General features: G+C 44.7%; 1 protein-coding gene across 3 annotated transcripts in view; it reads right to left on the bottom strand.

Annotated features, from left to right (window-relative positions):
- Positions 1-16,760, bottom strand: part of osbpl3b (oxysterol binding protein-like 3b) — a 96,036-nt gene that overhangs the window by 25,870 nt on the left and 53,406 nt on the right. For all 3 annotated transcript variants that reach the window (XM_056285587.1, XM_056285588.1, XM_056285589.1), the window contains 5 exons: positions 15,886-15,989; positions 15,112-15,204; positions 14,792-14,951; positions 10,463-10,593; positions 5,740-5,877 (listed from right to left, as the gene is read on the bottom strand). In XM_056285587.1, the coding sequence (XP_056141562.1) occupies positions 5,740-5,877; positions 10,463-10,593; positions 14,792-14,951; positions 15,112-15,204; positions 15,886-15,989 (626 nt within the window). The remainder of the gene's footprint in view (positions 1-5,739; positions 5,878-10,462; positions 10,594-14,791; positions 14,952-15,111; positions 15,205-15,885; positions 15,990-16,760) is intronic.

Raw genomic sequence — 16,760 nt, 5'->3', positions numbered from 1 at the left:
TGCTCGTTAAGCCTTTTGGCTGACACAGTACGTAGTCCTCAATACCTTCCGCCGCGGTGACGATGATGAGGATGATGATGATGATGATGAGTGGTTCGTCAGGAAACAGAGACAAATTTACACCTCAGGCCTTTTATATTTTTAGATTAATTAACTCCCGCAGAAGAGTCTTAAGTCATAATGAGAAATCGTCACACATAAAGTCACAGGCCACAGTCTCTTCCTCCATTAATTCATCCATTAATTATCCAAGTCGCTTATCCCAAGTGGGGTTGCTGGAGCCTATCCCAGCAGTAACCGGGCGGCGGGCGGGGAGACACCCTGGACGGGCCGCCAGTCCATTACAGGGCCGACACACACACACACACACACACACATTCACACCTAGGGACAATTTAGTACGGCCGATTCACCTGACCTGCATGTCTTTGGACTGTGGGAGGAAACCGGAGCACCCGGAGGAAACCCACGCAGACACGGGGAGAACATGCAAACTCCACATAGAGGACGACCCGGGACGACCCACCAAGGTTTGGACAACCCCTGGGTTCAAACCCAGGACCCTCTTGCTGTGAGGCGACCACGCTAACCGCTGAGCCACCGTGCCGCCCCTCAACACTTAAGTCTCTGAGCGAATTCTCTGTATGTTGATACACGTGTTGATGGGAAGGCTCCATCTGAGTTGGTCTTAAAGTTTAACACGCTGAACACACTCGTCTAAGTCACAGAAGAGGTCACTTCGACGAGGGATGAAACGTTGAGTTTCTTACCCGGATTACTGAGCATGCGTAAAGACAAAGTGTACCACATTCCCTTTAAAAGACAGCATTGATGGTATATGCTAGTATGATTAGCCAGGTGACTGCTAAGTCTTGAACCCTTACAAAACCTCTGATGGTAATCTTGTCCTTGAGATGACTGCTAACTGTCTAAATGGACTTTTTAGTTGGAATCTGTTTTTATGATTTTATTCTCATCCTGGGTACGGCGACAAACTGCAACCGTCGGGTCGTCGGCGACTAAACCGGCACCCCCACTTCAAGCCTTGGGTTGTTGTGAGGAGGGAGTGTGGACGCCCAGCAGGACTAAAAACAAAACCTGTCAAAGGGCGGATGAGTTCCTCTGTGAACCAACGGCCATCCATACCTGGAGAGGGGATAGGGACCACCAGGTACTCCCCCCTACTGAAACACAATGGTGACTCAACCGAAACTCGTTGAGGCATCAGCTGGGCTCCTACGACCTTCATAGGTTACGGAACTGATGATGATGGTGTTTTTATGTAGCGAGTAATTTTCCACCTGACAGATGGATGACTGTTTGGGTTGTTAACACGGATACTTAGATACAACATACAATGACAAAGATGAAGTCCTCACACACTGCTGTACCTTGTGTACCAAGGCTAAACTGGCCTCCTTGTCTTTATGGAGGTAAACACACTGGCTCCATCTAATCTTTGTTATAGCTCTGATTTGTATTAATTATCTATACTTAAGGTCCATACAGAACTAGGTAAGAGGGCCCTGAGGTACACCGCTCCTTCACCCTGGAACACATTACAAGCTGACCCACGGATGGAAAATCCGATCACTTTTGGTGAATTTAGATCACTAATGAAAGACTTGGAAACAGCCTGATTGGAAGTTGTCACTGTTTATTCAGTCTTCAATTATGGGGCTAATTTTATTTTATTGTATGTGATTTTATTTGATCTTTTGTGATGTTATTACGGGTCCAAGTCGAGGGGGCTGGCAACTCTATTGTGATTGCTTAGATTTTTATCATTATTGTTATTATTATTGTAATTTTTGAAAAAAATATTATTGGGCGTTTTCCGGGCACGGCCAACTAGGAGGAGCCCCCGGGGTAAGACCCAGAACTCACTGGAGGGACTATATGATGTCCAATCTGGCCTAGGAACACCTTGGGATCCCCCAGGAGGAGCTGGAGGGTGTTGTTGGGGAGAGGGGCGTCTGGAGTGCCCTACTTAGCTTGCTGCCACCGCGACCCGACCCCGGAGAAGCGGCTGATGATGAATGAATGAGTGAATATTATTATTCCATTGATAATTGTGGTACTGTAGCATACACCGTATAAGTTACCTGCGTGAAATCTTCAGGGGAGGTTTAAGTGCACACACACCTCACACGCACACATACAAAAAACAAAACAAAAATTAAATTAAATTAAATTAAATAATAATATATGTCCACCATCAGGTGGTGGCTGATCTGCACGAAACTGCACCTAGAAGCTATGGACCCTCACGATCAAAAGTTACTAAAGTAATTCTGATAATCCAAAAGTTATAAAGGAACAACTTCCTCTAGGTTGCAGTCAAAACAGGAGGTGCTGCATATCTCAGCTCAGTAACTACTGAGGCTCTGCAAAATTTGGCACCAATTGGCCACTAGCTGACGCTTTTCACAAAATTGCGAAATATACAAAACCTACTTTTGTGACGAATGTTGCAGGGCCTAGTTATCAGTTAAGAAATCCATAGAAATACATTCATGTTAGCTGTAGTATGCAGACATTATTTGCAGATTAACAATTTAACAATCAATGTCTTTAATATAAATGTCATCAATTACTGTCCAATTTTTTATTGATGGTGTGGTTACAATTTGACTGTAAAGTTGATGTCGCATGAAGTTTTCTATTGATTTTAGTGTTGTCATTAAAATCACCCATTCTTATTTTGCCTGCTGCAAGTTGAATAAAATGACAGGTTATTTTGAATAGGCCAATTTTGTACCATGGCTGTCTGGAGGCCTGTCCAGGGTGTCTCCCCGCCTGCCTGCCGCCCAGTGACTGCTGGGATAGGCTCCAGCAGCACCCTGAGAGCAGGATAAGCGGTTTGGATAATGGATGGATGTCTATCAGTGGCGGCGACAGGGTACGGCTAATTGTGTTAGCCCCACCATGGAACAGCCAAGAAAATTACCAAGCAGAATTAGCCAACCCAGCGCCTTAGCCTGGCATCACCAGATCAATTCACAAATCAATCAATCAATCAAGTTGCAATGTGAAGGGAAACCCCCATTTTCGATTTCCAAGCGGTGTTATCAACGGGTGCAGACCAAGCGCCGCTATTAAAGTGATGAAATCGTTTTCGTAAACAGAACGGACACACATTCGGATGAATTACCTTGCTAGCTAGCGCCATTGACATTTATTGTAAGTTATAATCCCTCATAAGAACAATTACACTGCCAAATATGAACCTCTCAGACACATTGTTTACTGTTGGTGTTCAGCAATACGGATCTTGTTTTAAATGCTGCTGCCGTGCAGCATGCAGTGGTCAAGTGTGCCTGACAGCATGAATGAGTTGCAATAGCATGAGTAGTATTGTGTAAACTCAGTGGTAGTAGTGACCGTCCACGTCTGTTGCTCTCGATGTAATTTTGTGTGTGAAAAAGGGAGAGTGCAATCATCTAACCCATAGTCGCCTAATGTGTGGTACTTCTAGCTGTTGGGAGGGGGTGCTATTCTATTGTGTATGTATTCACATTGAAATTCTGACATTGATTTGAGCCCCGCCACTGTATGGATTAGCCCCACCGTAATTTAGCCACAAAAAAAAATACTCTGCCGCCAACACTGATGTCTATACAGCACTATGAAATCGTTGTTCATAGGCTGAACATTAAACATGGCTTCCAAGTCACTACATGGCATATGTAGAATGACACAAATGATGCGGTTTCTGTGATAGAAGCCAACACCACCATGGTGTCCATCCATCCATTAACCCGAACCGCTTATCCTGCTCTCAGGGTCGCGGGGATGCTGGAGCCTATCCCAGCAGTCAAGTCAAGTCAAGTCAATTTTATTTGTTGGGCGGCAGGCAGGCAGGGAGACTCTCTGGACCGACCGCCAGGCCGTCACAGGGCCCACCATGTTGTTCATTCTGTAAACCAGAGAAAATTGCCATGTTGCTGTATGACTGAGACCTGACTTTATAATGGAAACGTCCATCCTAGCATTGCGATATTATTATGTGGTGCATTGTGTTGCAACCATGTTTCTGTAATACAAATGCCAGCGTCCAATATCCTGTGGTTATCTAGACCACGAATGTTATGCAAACAGACCTTCAGAGAAAATTTCCATCTTGTTAATGGAGCCTCCATATATTTTTCCATTTTCTGTACATAAAGGTCAATATCATTTTTGAATATATGGCAGTGGCTTTGAAATCTTGAATAATAAGGTTTCTAAAGATATCATTCGACTTCGTCTTGGGAGAGAGATCCCTCCTCTGTTGCTCTCCCTGAGGTTTCATCCTATTTTTTCTCCGTGTTAAAGGTTTTTTCTTGTTTGTTTGTTTTTTAGGGAGTTGTTCCTTATCTGATGCGAGGGTCTTAGAACAGGATGTTGTGTTGCTGTAAAGCCCCTTGAGGCAAATTTGTAATTTGAGATATTGGGCTTCATAAATAAAATTGACTTGACTTGACTTGGGGCTATATTCTTGGCCAGCCGAGAAATTTTTTGTTTTTAATGACACCACTGCTTTGTCTCAAGTTAAGCCTTGCACTTGATTGTGCAAGCCCAGGCTAGAAGTAATGGAAATTACATACACTACTTACTTATTTACCTTTTTTTGGGGGGGGGGGGTTCCACTGATCCAATTTACCTTTTATAACGAACTTAAACCACATGAATACAGCACAACTGCTAAACATTTCCATTAATTAACAATTACTTTTTAATATTAACTTGCCTATCTAATTTGGTTTTAGATGTCTACACATTTCCAATACTCTATCTGCCATTTATTCATATTTGCTAAATTAGAACAATTGCCATAAAAAAAAAATTTTTTTTAAAAGACAATGAAAGCTTCACCTTCAAACACCTGACAAGTCACAAAACCTATTGGCCTTATTATTGAAACTTGTACTATACACATCCTGTGTGATACTTTGCTGCACTTTCACACAATCCTTGTACCAATACAAACAATATATGACACTTGTACCGCAGCTGCTTAACCTCGCTCCTCAATACCTTTAAACCCACCTTTAACCCCCCCGTGCTGCTCTCAGATCTTGCATCAGGCCCATGGGCCTGCAGGTCTGATTTGCATGGACTCCAGGCCGGTGCGGTGCAACTTGTGTGAGGGGGGAGGGGGGGGGGGCTTGGACCCCATAAATACCTACCTGCAGGTCTAGTTTTTGTTGCAGTTGTAGTGTTTCATATTGTTTTATGTTGTGGTACCTGCAACTTTATGTATGTCTTAAAGCTTCTGCTCTTGCAGAAGAAATTCTTAATCTCAGTGAGACTAATCTGGTTAAATAAAGGTTAAATGAGTTAAAAATAACAAAACAAAACAATCAAAAATATCCAATGCCTCTATTACAGCCACTACTTGGGCCTGGCTTATTTGGGCCTGGCTGCTGCTCATCCACCTCCAGTCAAACTGCCACCTGTTTGGGTCTGATTTAGGTATTACACAGGACATTTTACAGTGTTTTGATCGATAGAGCAGACTGTAGTTGCAGTCGGTACATATAGGCAGATCCATTCACTGTCAAAGCTAAAAATCATATTGCCATCCCAGTTCAACAAAAAAATAAATTTTTACAAATAGTACTGACCTGTGACTGAAATAAGTTTAGTCGGGCAAGGGCAGCACGCTGCAGCAGCCGTCCACCATGCCATCTTGAGACTTTCTCTGCACTATTTCAACTGATGATGGCTGAATTACATTTCACTGCACTCACTCACCTCATTCTCAGAGGAACTAGCAGACAACAGGATTTCCTGTGCATCAAAGAACTCAGACAGCGACTCTGCGATAGAAGCTCTGCTCTCATTGGATACTTGGTGTACTAGGGGGTGGGTCTCGGCCATGGAGTCCTGTTTCTGCGGGACACAATATTCAGAGGTATGAGTGCGATTAGAGAAAAAAAGCCTTTACATCATCACCACTGCTAGCTATTCAGATAGGAAAGGTTATATCTCAACGCGTGAGCACACGACACTGGATCCGCAGCTCTGAAAGGCTGGCTGATACTGGTCTCTCCGTGCCTGCCAGTTAAAAGCACTGTGAATAAATATTAATAGCGAGAACAAAAAACATGATTAAATGTAAGAATGTGGCCGGTTATAAATGCAGCCATATTTTCCACGCAGTATCAACACTCTGAAGTAAATGTGTTTTTTTTTCTTCTTCTTCTGTTAGCACCTCTGAAGGACCATTTACAATAAGCCATTAGCTTTGCAATGTGTGTTCTACAAATTTCCAGGGACCGGTCTGGCCAGATCAGTTTGCACTCACAGCCGGAAAATCTGATTATGCAAGCAGCGAGGATTCCTGGAGGAAATGGAGTTGTGCACAGGGCTGTTGGGAAACGGGTATCTGTGGATGTTCCTCTTAAAGCCGCAATAAGATAAGGTAGTCAGGTAGTGGATTATTACACTAGCATCCCAATGCTGGGGATTTCAGTTTGAATCCCGGTGCGTGCGATTTGCAGGCATGGGTATTCTGTCTCACCAGGAGAGAAAAAACTTGGGTTTGCTTCATGCATATTGGAGGTGTGCACATGGAAGTCTTCGCCCTGCACCACTGTAGGAATAGTGTAATAGTGGGACCAAAGAGAAGAGGGCATTGGACTCGCCAAACTGAGACAAAAAAAAAAAAGGGGGGGGGGACTGCACAGATGAGACATGTGTACACGGGCACACGACTATGAGGGGCCATTCAAGCCATAATATATTCTGGCCCTCTCATATAATACATTCTCTTTTCACATACATATATTTTCACTCACACATTCATACATTTGCGCTCATATTCGTATATTTTTATTGCACACACTCATACGTTTTGCTCTCATGCACATGCAGTCAATGTGTACATTTAATAACAATAATATATGTAAGAAGAAAATGTTTGTATGTCTGAGGAAACATATGTATGTAAGAGAAGAATGTATGCATATGTGAGAGAGTATAGTGGAAAAGGAAGGAGGAAACCAGAATATATTATGGCTTGTACGGCCCCTCATACACAATTGTCACTACATTGCTGTTTCTCATCCTACTTCATTTGCACTCAATGAAGTCGAATATTTATGATGAGAGGAGACGTTTTTGAATGGTAATCTTGCATGAAACAGATGGCACTTCTTGATTTTTATCTGTGAATGCAGAAATTCAAGTGCCGTCGGTTGTATGCACAGCCGTTGTCGTTCCAGGACAAACCGGACCTCGCTAGGAGGTGCGAGTGGGAAGACACCTGCAAAATGTGACCGAAGAGAGTTGACTGCTATTTCCTTCTGTTGAATATCTGCACGGCGTGGGAGGAGGAGGAGGATAAAAACAGACGCGGTAATAATAACATCAGTAGTGATGGGTCATGGCCTGGAAGAGTAACCAGCAAGGGTCAAAACCTGTTAACATATGGGTGTAGATTTCGTTTGAACACTGGGCATTCTGGTGAATCTTTATGAACCAATTTGTGCCTTTTCCGTATCAGTTTATGGTGGAAATGTCTTTATTTGTGTACAGGAAAACACAAAATTCAGGCACCAGGTGACAATTCCAAATATAATGGAACACAATGCAGTAAGGCTCTCGGGCATTCTGTATTGCTCTGAAGTATTTATACTGCAGAGCAACTTTCCTCATTTAATATCATCCCTGCTGAGTCAACACACATATGATCTACTCTTCTGTCCTCTTCTGAGTCTTTTGTTTGGGGAAGTAACTAAAGCCCTGGATTTTAATGGTTCATATGTGTTTCAGCAAGATTTCTGCTCATGTTCAAAACTTTCTGCCCATTCAAAGCACATGTCACACATATCTGTGTTTCGGGATGATTTTTCTAGGAATCAGCAACACATTTTAGCCAAGAACATTGATCAGATCTATTATAGAATGAGACCTTGTTAACGCCTCCGAATAACCCTGGAAAACAAAAACCTTAGCATCCACAGATTAAATCTACACACAAGCCATGACAGTCGAAATCATAAGAAATCACCCCCCCCCCTGTTCAACCCCAATTGTACTTGGCCAATTACCCCACTCTTCCCGGTCGCTGCTCCACCCCCCTCTGCTGATCCGGGGAGGGCTGCAGACTACCACATGCCTCCTCCCATACACGTGGAGTCGCCAGCAGCTTCTTTTCACCTGACAGTGAGGAGTTTCACCAGGGGGACGTAGCGCGTGGGAGGATCACGCTATCCCCCCCCGAACAGGTGCCCCGACTAACCAGAGGAGGCGCTAGTGCAGCGACCAGGACACATACCCACATCCGGCTTCCCACCCGCAGACACGGCCAATTGTGTCTGTAGGCACGCCTGACCAAGCCGGAGGTAACACGGGGATTCGAACCGGCGGCCCCCATGTTGGTAGGCAGAGGATCAGACCGCTACGCCACCCGGAGGCCCCAAGAAATCACATCTTTAACGTAACGGATTACACTCTGTGTGTGTGTGTGTGTGTGTGTGTGTGTGTGTGTGTGTGTGTGTGTGTGTGTGTGTATGTGTGGCGGGGATAATTACGTTTGCCACAAAAGATTCAGTGGTTTAATGAGCTCATAACTCATAGTCATATTATTTTGGGAGTAAAAAAAAAAAAAGACCTGGTGCTGAGGAAGGAAGATCCGCCGCTGCCGGAGGCATCGTTTTGTCGATGAGTATCAGTATATAGTTTTTCAAAATAAAAGCCCCCTGCTTCGCTCACGTTTTTATTGGGGGGGGGGGGCAAAAGCATGTGTTCTAAATATCGCGAGGGACATATCCCCTGCACCCCCCCCCCATGAAATCTACACCCGTGTGTGTTAACGCACACCCAACTTTGTTAACACGAGCAGCAGCCTCGTGTGTGTTCGCTGGTTCACGCCGTTTGCTTTTCAGCGGCCCTCTGAATATTTCCTGACATCTACCATCTGAACAAAAGGAAATGATGTAATTATGTGATGCGCCTACAATTTAGTAGGGTTTTTTTCTTCCTTTTCCAATAAATGTGATGAGGGGGCGTTAAAAGAGTATCTGTGCAAACCCTTGAAAAGGAAAGAAAAATCCCACCGGGGGTGGTGGTGGTGGGAGGGGGTTGCAAAATCCCCATGTGAGACAGAGTGCTTTGTGGGTTAGTAAGTCCACGGTCAATTTTCCTACGAAGTAGGAACTTGCTCCACATTGACACATGAGGACAGGAAAATAACATTTAAAGTAGAGAGAACCAAGGAGATCAAACATCATCTCCACGGGAGCCATCTACTCTCCAAGAGATATCAAAATGTCTGAGTAGCTAAAAACCTGAACGACAGGTACTGTAAGTGAGGCGGTCTGAAGTGATGGCTACCTTTCACTACACAGTGCAAACATGTAAGAATCAGAAAGAAACAGTCACAAAATATGAGATATGTGCGTATACACATAACAGTTCTCCATTTATTCTACTCTAGGCTATACGTTTATTCTACTCTAGCCTATACATTTATTCTACTCTACGCTACACATGTTCTACTCTAGGCTATACATTTATTCTACTCTAGGCTATACATTTATTCTATTCTAGGCTACACATGTTCTACTCTAGGCTATACATTTATTATACTCTAGGCTATACATTTATTCTATTCTAGGCTATACATTTATTATATTCTAGGCTATACATTTATTCTACTCTAGGCTATACATGTGTTCTACTCTAGGCTATGCATTTTTCTACTCTAGGCTATACATTTATTCTACTCTAGGCTACACATGTTCTACTCTAGGCTATACATTAATTCTACTCTAGGCTATACATTTATTCTATTCTAGGCTATATATTTATTCTACTCTAGGCTATACATGTATTCTATTCTAGGCTATACATTTATTCTACTCTAGGCTATACATGTGTTCTACTCTAGGCTATACATTATTCTACTCTAAGCTATACATTTATTCTACTCTAGGCTACACATGTTCTACTATAGGCTATACATTAATTCTACTCTAGGCTATACATTTATTCTATTCTAGGCTATATATTTATTCTACTCTAGGCTATACATTTATTCTACTCTAGGCTATACATTTATTCTACTCCAGGCTATACATTATCAGGCTGATGGACCAGCTTCTATTCACCTCAAAGGATGAGACAGTGGCTCTTTCTGTGATGCCCAACTGTGGGAACAATGAATGGCTGACTGAAGAAGAGGAGCAGAAACAGACTCGCTGTACTTGTGGTGGGCACACATCACGCCACCCGTACACGCCAACCCACAGCTGGTAATCCCCCTTGAGAGAGATGAGTTGGTGCCACTGAAAAATGTGTCACACCTGACAAGTGGTGTGGGTGGATGAGCCACCTGAGAGCCGCTCCGAGTTCGAGAGAGAGAAGAGAGCCCAACCATTTCCACCTGACTGAAATCTGTGTGTGTGTGTGTGTCTGTGTGTGTGGTTATGTGTCTACATGCACATAAGTGCATTCTTCCTCACTGACATACCATGGCTAATGTGTTCTTCAAACTGAGGACCTGTGGTGAGGTAGGAGGTAATGTTTCGTTTTCCAGGACTTGTTTTAATCGCTCTCGCTCCGACGTCAGCGAGCAAAAGGCCGACGTCATGCTGCTGTGCACTGCAGTGAGGAAGAGGAGAGACAGAACATATGATCAGTTTGAAAAGCTCGGCACGTCTGAACCACAAAGTTCAAGTTTACAGCAGTTAATCTCATCGCTGGGGAAACAAAGTGCATCACAACAAGGGTGTTAGATGGGACGACCTTTGACCTCAGACCCTCTCAAAACACTCATCTTCCTCTCGTTACATTCATTACACCATGCCCTGCAGAAGAGGAGCTTCAGAAGGGAGATGCTCCTTTTTGACTGGATTATTGTGGTACTGTGGTACTCAGATATGCTTGTTTTAAAAACTTCAGTCCCAATAGGAACGTATAAAGACAATATCTGTGCACCTGTCCACCCTCCTAGTGGGTGCAGTGGAGAATAAGTATGAGGAATAATATTTAAAAAAAACTGTGCAACACCGCGTTGCAATAAAATCACGGCATATTTATTTGTTTACAATGTTTCGATCAAGGGGATTTTCGGCAGACCAAGAGCAACCCAGTGGTGCATGGAGTTTTTTTTAAAAATATTACTTGTAAAACTTCAGCCCCAAAAGAATCCAGAGCCACTTTCCAGAGTATCTCTAGATCTTAGAGCGAAACTGTGACTATGTCATGTAAAACTTCCTTTGTTGCCAAGCCACATTCATCCAGTTATCCAAGCACTAGCTCCACGGAGGGCGGTGGAGAACCGTCTAAAGGCCGTGTGATGCCGTCATCCGGAGGTCTGCCAAACACGCTGGCTCATGAAATTAAACCTTGGTATCATTCTGGACTCCACCTTCTCATTCCAGTCACACATCAAATCCATCACCAAATCTGCTTTCTTTCACCTCAAAATCATAGAATAGAATAAAACAGAATACTCTTTGTTAGTCATTTTGTACATACATACATACAAATGAAATTTACTTTCTGCATTTAATCCATATTATTGTATAGGAGCAGTGGGCAGCCGCCGTGCAGCACCCAGGGATCAGCTCCAGTTCTTCTTTCCATTGCCTTGCTCAGGGGCACGGGCAGGAGTATTAACCCTAAAATGCATGTTTTCTTGATGGTGGGAGGAAACCAGAGCGCCCAGAGGAAACCCACACAGACACGGGGAGAGCATGCAAACTCCACACAGAAAGGACCTGGGACGGCCTGCGGTTTGAACCCAGGACCTTCTTGCAGCGAGGCAACAGCGCTAACCGCTGGGCCACCATCTCCAGACTCCGGCCATTACTCTCAGACTCCGTGGTGGCAGAGACCCTCATCCACCTCCCATCTGGATTACTGCAGATGGGAGGTGATGTCTAGTAAAGCCCTAGATAGGCTTCAGTATGGGCAGAATTCAGCTGCCAGGGTGCTCACCCGCACCAGCCCCCGGCACCACATCAATCCCACCCTTGTCCACCTTCACTGGCTCCCGGTCAAACCATGCATTCCCTATAAAATCCTCCTCCTCACCTATAAATCCCCCCATGCCCATACCCCCCGGTACCTATCAGACCTCTGTGGTCCTCAGACATGGGCCTGCTTTCCATCCCCCACGCCAGCCTGCGAACTTTTGGGGATAGAGGCTGTAGTGTGGCAGCCCCCACCCTTTGGACCTCTAGTCCAGCAGAGATCCCTAACGCAGCTTCCTTGGACAATTTTAAAAGACTACTGAATCAGTCCGCTATTTGTTTTTTCCCCTTGGGAATGTCTGTCTCTTACCCTCAGCTACTATACAGTTTTTTTATTCTGTAAATCCCCCCCCCCCCCCCATTTTGGTCCTTAAATCTTGTTACTAGTGTGCCACGCTGTTGTTGTTTGTGTGTTTGTTGTGTCCTGTTTTTAAAAAAATAAAAATTGCTGATCACAAAAAAAAAAGACTACTGAAAACCCTACCTTTTTACTAAGGCCTTATGGTCTGTAGTCTTTTGAGCTTTGTTTTAATCTTTTATTTATTTATTGTTCTTATCTAGTGTAAAGCATCCTTGGGTTCCTTGAAAGGTGCTATACAAAACTAAGTTGTTGTTGTTCTCACTTGGTAATGCTGGCAGGGAAACTGTTGAGATGGCTCATCCCATGAATCTTAATGAATAGAAACTGTGAACCAAACTAATGACATGGCTCCCCAACCCTCCCTTCAGCTCATCATAAACAGCAGAGTGGATTTGTGTACTATCTCACTGCAGACCAGACAGCAGACAAGACTAATGAGGTCAGCTGACAGTTTTCTTGTGAATCTGACTACACAGCTGCTTTTCCATCAGGCAACTTTATGTTAGAGGGGGACCGGAGGGTGTGCTCCAATTATCGGGGCATCACATTGCACAGCCTCCCTGGGAAAGTCTACTCTAGGGTGCTGGAAAGGCGGCTCCGACCGATTGTCGAACCTTGGATCCAAGAGGAACAATGCGGATTCCGTACTGGCTGTGGAGCAACGGACCGACTCTTTACCCTTGCAGAAGTGCTGAGGGAGGCATGCGAGTTGGACCAGCCAGTCCACATGTGTTTTGTGGACTTGGAGAAGGCTTACGACCGTGTACCCCGGGGCACACTGTGGAGGGTACTGTGGGAGTATGGGGTACCAGGGCAGTTGCTACAAGCCATCTGGTCCTCGTATAACCAAAGTGAGAGCTGTGTCCGCATTCTCAGTGGGTTTCAGTGGGTGTCGGACTCTGCCAAGGTTGTCCCTTGTCTCCGATTCTGTTTGTGATATTCATGAACAGGATCTCAAGGCGCAGCCAAGGTGAGGAGTGTGTCTGTTTTGGGAACCTCAGAATTGCATCTCTGCTCTTCGCAGATGTTGTGGTTTTGTTGGCTTCATCAGAACACGACCTCCAGCGTGCACTGGGGCGGTTTGCAGCTGAGTCTGAAATGGCCGGGATGAGAGTCAGCACCTCCAAGTCTGAGGCCATGGTTCTCTACCGGAAAATGGTGGATTGCTCCTTCCGGGTTGGGGATGAGTTGTTGCCTCAAATGAAGGAGTTCAAGTATCTCGGGGTCTTGTTCATGAGTGAGGGTAGGATGGAGCGGGAGATTGACAGGTGGATTGGTGCAGCATCAGCAGTAATGCGGACGCTGTACCGGACCGTTGTGGTGAAGAGAGAGCTGAGCCGGAAGGCGAAACTCTTAATTTACCAGTCAATCTTCGTTCCAACCCTCACCTATGGTCATGAGCTTTGGGTAGTGACCGAAAGGGTGAGATTGCGGATACAAGCGGCTGAAATGAGTTTCCTCCGTAGGGCATCTGGGCTCAGCCTTAGAGATAGGAGGAGGAGCTCGGGACATCCAGAGGGAGCTCGGAGTAGAGCCGCTGCTCCTTTGTGTCGAAAGGAGCCAGTTGAGATGGTTCAGGCATCTGATTAGGATGCCTCCTGGGTGCCTTCCTTTGGAGGTTTTCCAGGCACATCCAACTGGGAGGAGACCCCGGGGCAGACCCAGAACTCGCTGGAGGGACTACATGTCCAATCTGGCCTGGGAACGCCTTGGGATCCCCCAGGAGGAGCTGGGGGGCGTTGCTGGGGAGAGAGACATCTGGAGTGCCCTACTTAGCTTGCTGCCACCACGACCCGACCCCGGAGAAGCGGCTGATGATGAGTTGAGAACTTTATGTTAAGTTTAAAGTTGTGATTATAAAAGCTACACAGAAATGGCAAAAATATCAAACAACTGCCTGAAAAGGTCGCAACAAAGTAGTGGAAAAGATGTTTTGTGATAGAGAGACAGGGCTTCCCCATCACACCAACAGCAAATAGTGTTTGTCAGCCTTTCTCTTTTTCTATTTAAAGCTTTCTGATTTAGGGACTTTGTTTGATTGGCTAAAACCAGCGAACGGAACGGCAACTGATTTTTAGACTTGTCAATCATTCCCTGAAAATCTTCTTATCATTTTAATGGAAACTGGGCCAAACCAACAGCTCCTGAATAGTTTTCACTTCATGTGAACATTACCACAGATGGGCGGTATTTTAATTACTTTTGAGTATTTTGTAATACATATTTGATGTCTGGAAAAATATAATGTAATTTGTCGTGTTACTTCTGGGAGTATTTTGTTTTTGAAAATACTCAAAAAACACTTTTCGGCAGTGATCAGATCTCTCTTGGATTATGAAATATCTCTGCTCATCTCTGAATATTGCGCAACCTAAACATGTCAGTGATGCTTCAAAAATAAATAAATAAATAAAAACTCGAGCCCACTGATTAAAATGGGTTCTCACAGCGTCTTACTCACAGTTACTGGCAACACGATAAAAGTCCTCCTGCAGCTTCGCCACATCGACAGGGGTGTCAACCGATTCGGGGTAGGCCTTGTCGTTGCCCAGGGCAACAGAGGAGAGGTTGGGGTTGGAGGCATGGAGGCGGATAAAGCCGGAGGAGATGCAGCTGGGAACCTGGGGACCACAAGACAGAGAGGCGGGTGGAGAGGTGGATGGAGGGCAGACAGATTATAAACACTGTCTGTTCTGTTGTGAAGGAGCACGAACATCAGACGTCTGTGCTGAAAAATGTGAGCGCTGACTCTCATCCTTCACTGTCAGTCACTTTGTCTACCTGCAGAGTTGTTTTGGCATCTTTGTTGTAGTTCTTGGCGCGCCATTTTCTTGGCGTTCTTTTCTCCTTCTTGGGACTGTCGTATGCAGATGTCTGGTGAACAGGGGGGAAAGGTGGAGGCAGATTAGAGACTACAGACTGCTGCTTTTAGACTTTCCATAGGAAATGTTTTTTCATAATGCTAAAGTAAAAGATTATATATTCACATTCATATATTAATAATATTCATATATTATATTACATATTCAGCTGTTGTTGTCTTGAGGGCAATGAAAAGGACCAATGACATGAAAACATTAGATAAAGCAGAAAATCTCATCAATTTGTATTGAAATGTTGGCCCGGTAATCAACTTGGTTTTTTGGATGTGACGGGATGGATACCCCCCCCCCCCCAAAAAAAAACAAAAACTTAAAGACACAATCCAGAGGATTAACAAGCAAACACACTCAGGTTCAGCCACGTTGTTTTTGGTTTTGGTGGTGGGGAAGGTTCATTTCAAATGGATCTTGGGGAGCACAGAGGGCTCAAACATCACCTCAATTCCCAGTATGGGTATCATCAGTAGAGGTAAAGAAAATCACTGGTCTTTTGGATTGTAGCTTTAACAAACTCTTAATCATTCTTCATTTAAGTTCAACTTTAGACGTTAATCACGAATATTTTTTCCACTGCTCCTTTACAGGATCATGGTTTTATTTGTAATTTAGAGATTAGGGGTTACTCGTGCAGATGGAGAGACATAGAGGAGTGGAAAGGGTCAACACCACTGACCTGAAGGGCTTGGATGGACGGAGCCGAGTAGGTTCGATGGAGGACCTCCATACTTTGCAGCAGGTGGTTAAGCTCCAGCAGATAGGACTCACACACTGAAAGGTCTGTGGACAGGAACAGAGAGCGAGAGAGAGAGAGAGAGAGAGAGAGAGAGAGAGAGAGAGAGAGAGAGAGAGAGAGAGAGAGAGAGAGAGAGAGAGAGAGAGAGAGAGAGAGAGAAAGAGAGAGTGGGAGCGAGAGAGGGAGAGTGAGAGAGAGAGAAAGCAAGAGAGAGTGGGAGCGAGAGAGGGAGAGTGAGAGAGTGAAAGAGAGTGAGAGAGAGCAAGTGAGAGAGAGAGAGTAAGAGAGAATGAGAGCGAGAGAGAGTGAGCGAGAGAGAGAGCAAAAGAGAGAGCAAGAGAGAGAATGAGAGAGGGAGTGAGAGAAAGTGAGAGAGTGAGAGAGCAAGAAAGAGCAAGAGAAAGCGAGCGAGTGAGAAAGTGAGAGAAAGTGAGAGAGAAAGCGAGAGCATGAGCGAGTGAGACAGAAAACACGAGAGTGAGAGAGAGCAAGCGAGAGAGAGTGAGAGTGAGAGAGCAAGACAGAGAGAGAAAGTGAGAGAGAAAGTGAGAGAGTGAGAGAGTGAGTGAGCGAGAAAGAGCAAGAGAAAGCGAGCGAGAGAGAGAGCAAGACAGAGAGAGAAAGTGAGAGAGAAAGCGAGAGAGTCAGCGAGTGAGACAGAAAGCAAGAGAGTGAGAGAGAGTGAAAGAGCAAGAGAGTGAGAGAGAGAAAGCGAGTGAGTGAGAAAGCAAGAGAGATAGTGAGAGAGCAAGACAGAGAGAGAAAGTGAGAGAGAAAGCGAGAGAGTGAGCGAGTGAGACAGAAAGCAAGAGAGT

This window comes from Lampris incognitus, chromosome 9, assembly GCF_029633865.1.
Source record: "Lampris incognitus isolate fLamInc1 chromosome 9, fLamInc1.hap2, whole genome shotgun sequence".
Classification (NCBI taxonomy): Eukaryota; Metazoa; Chordata; class Actinopteri; order Lampriformes; family Lampridae; genus Lampris; species Lampris incognitus.
This window is presented reverse-complemented; position numbering and strand designations above follow the sequence as displayed.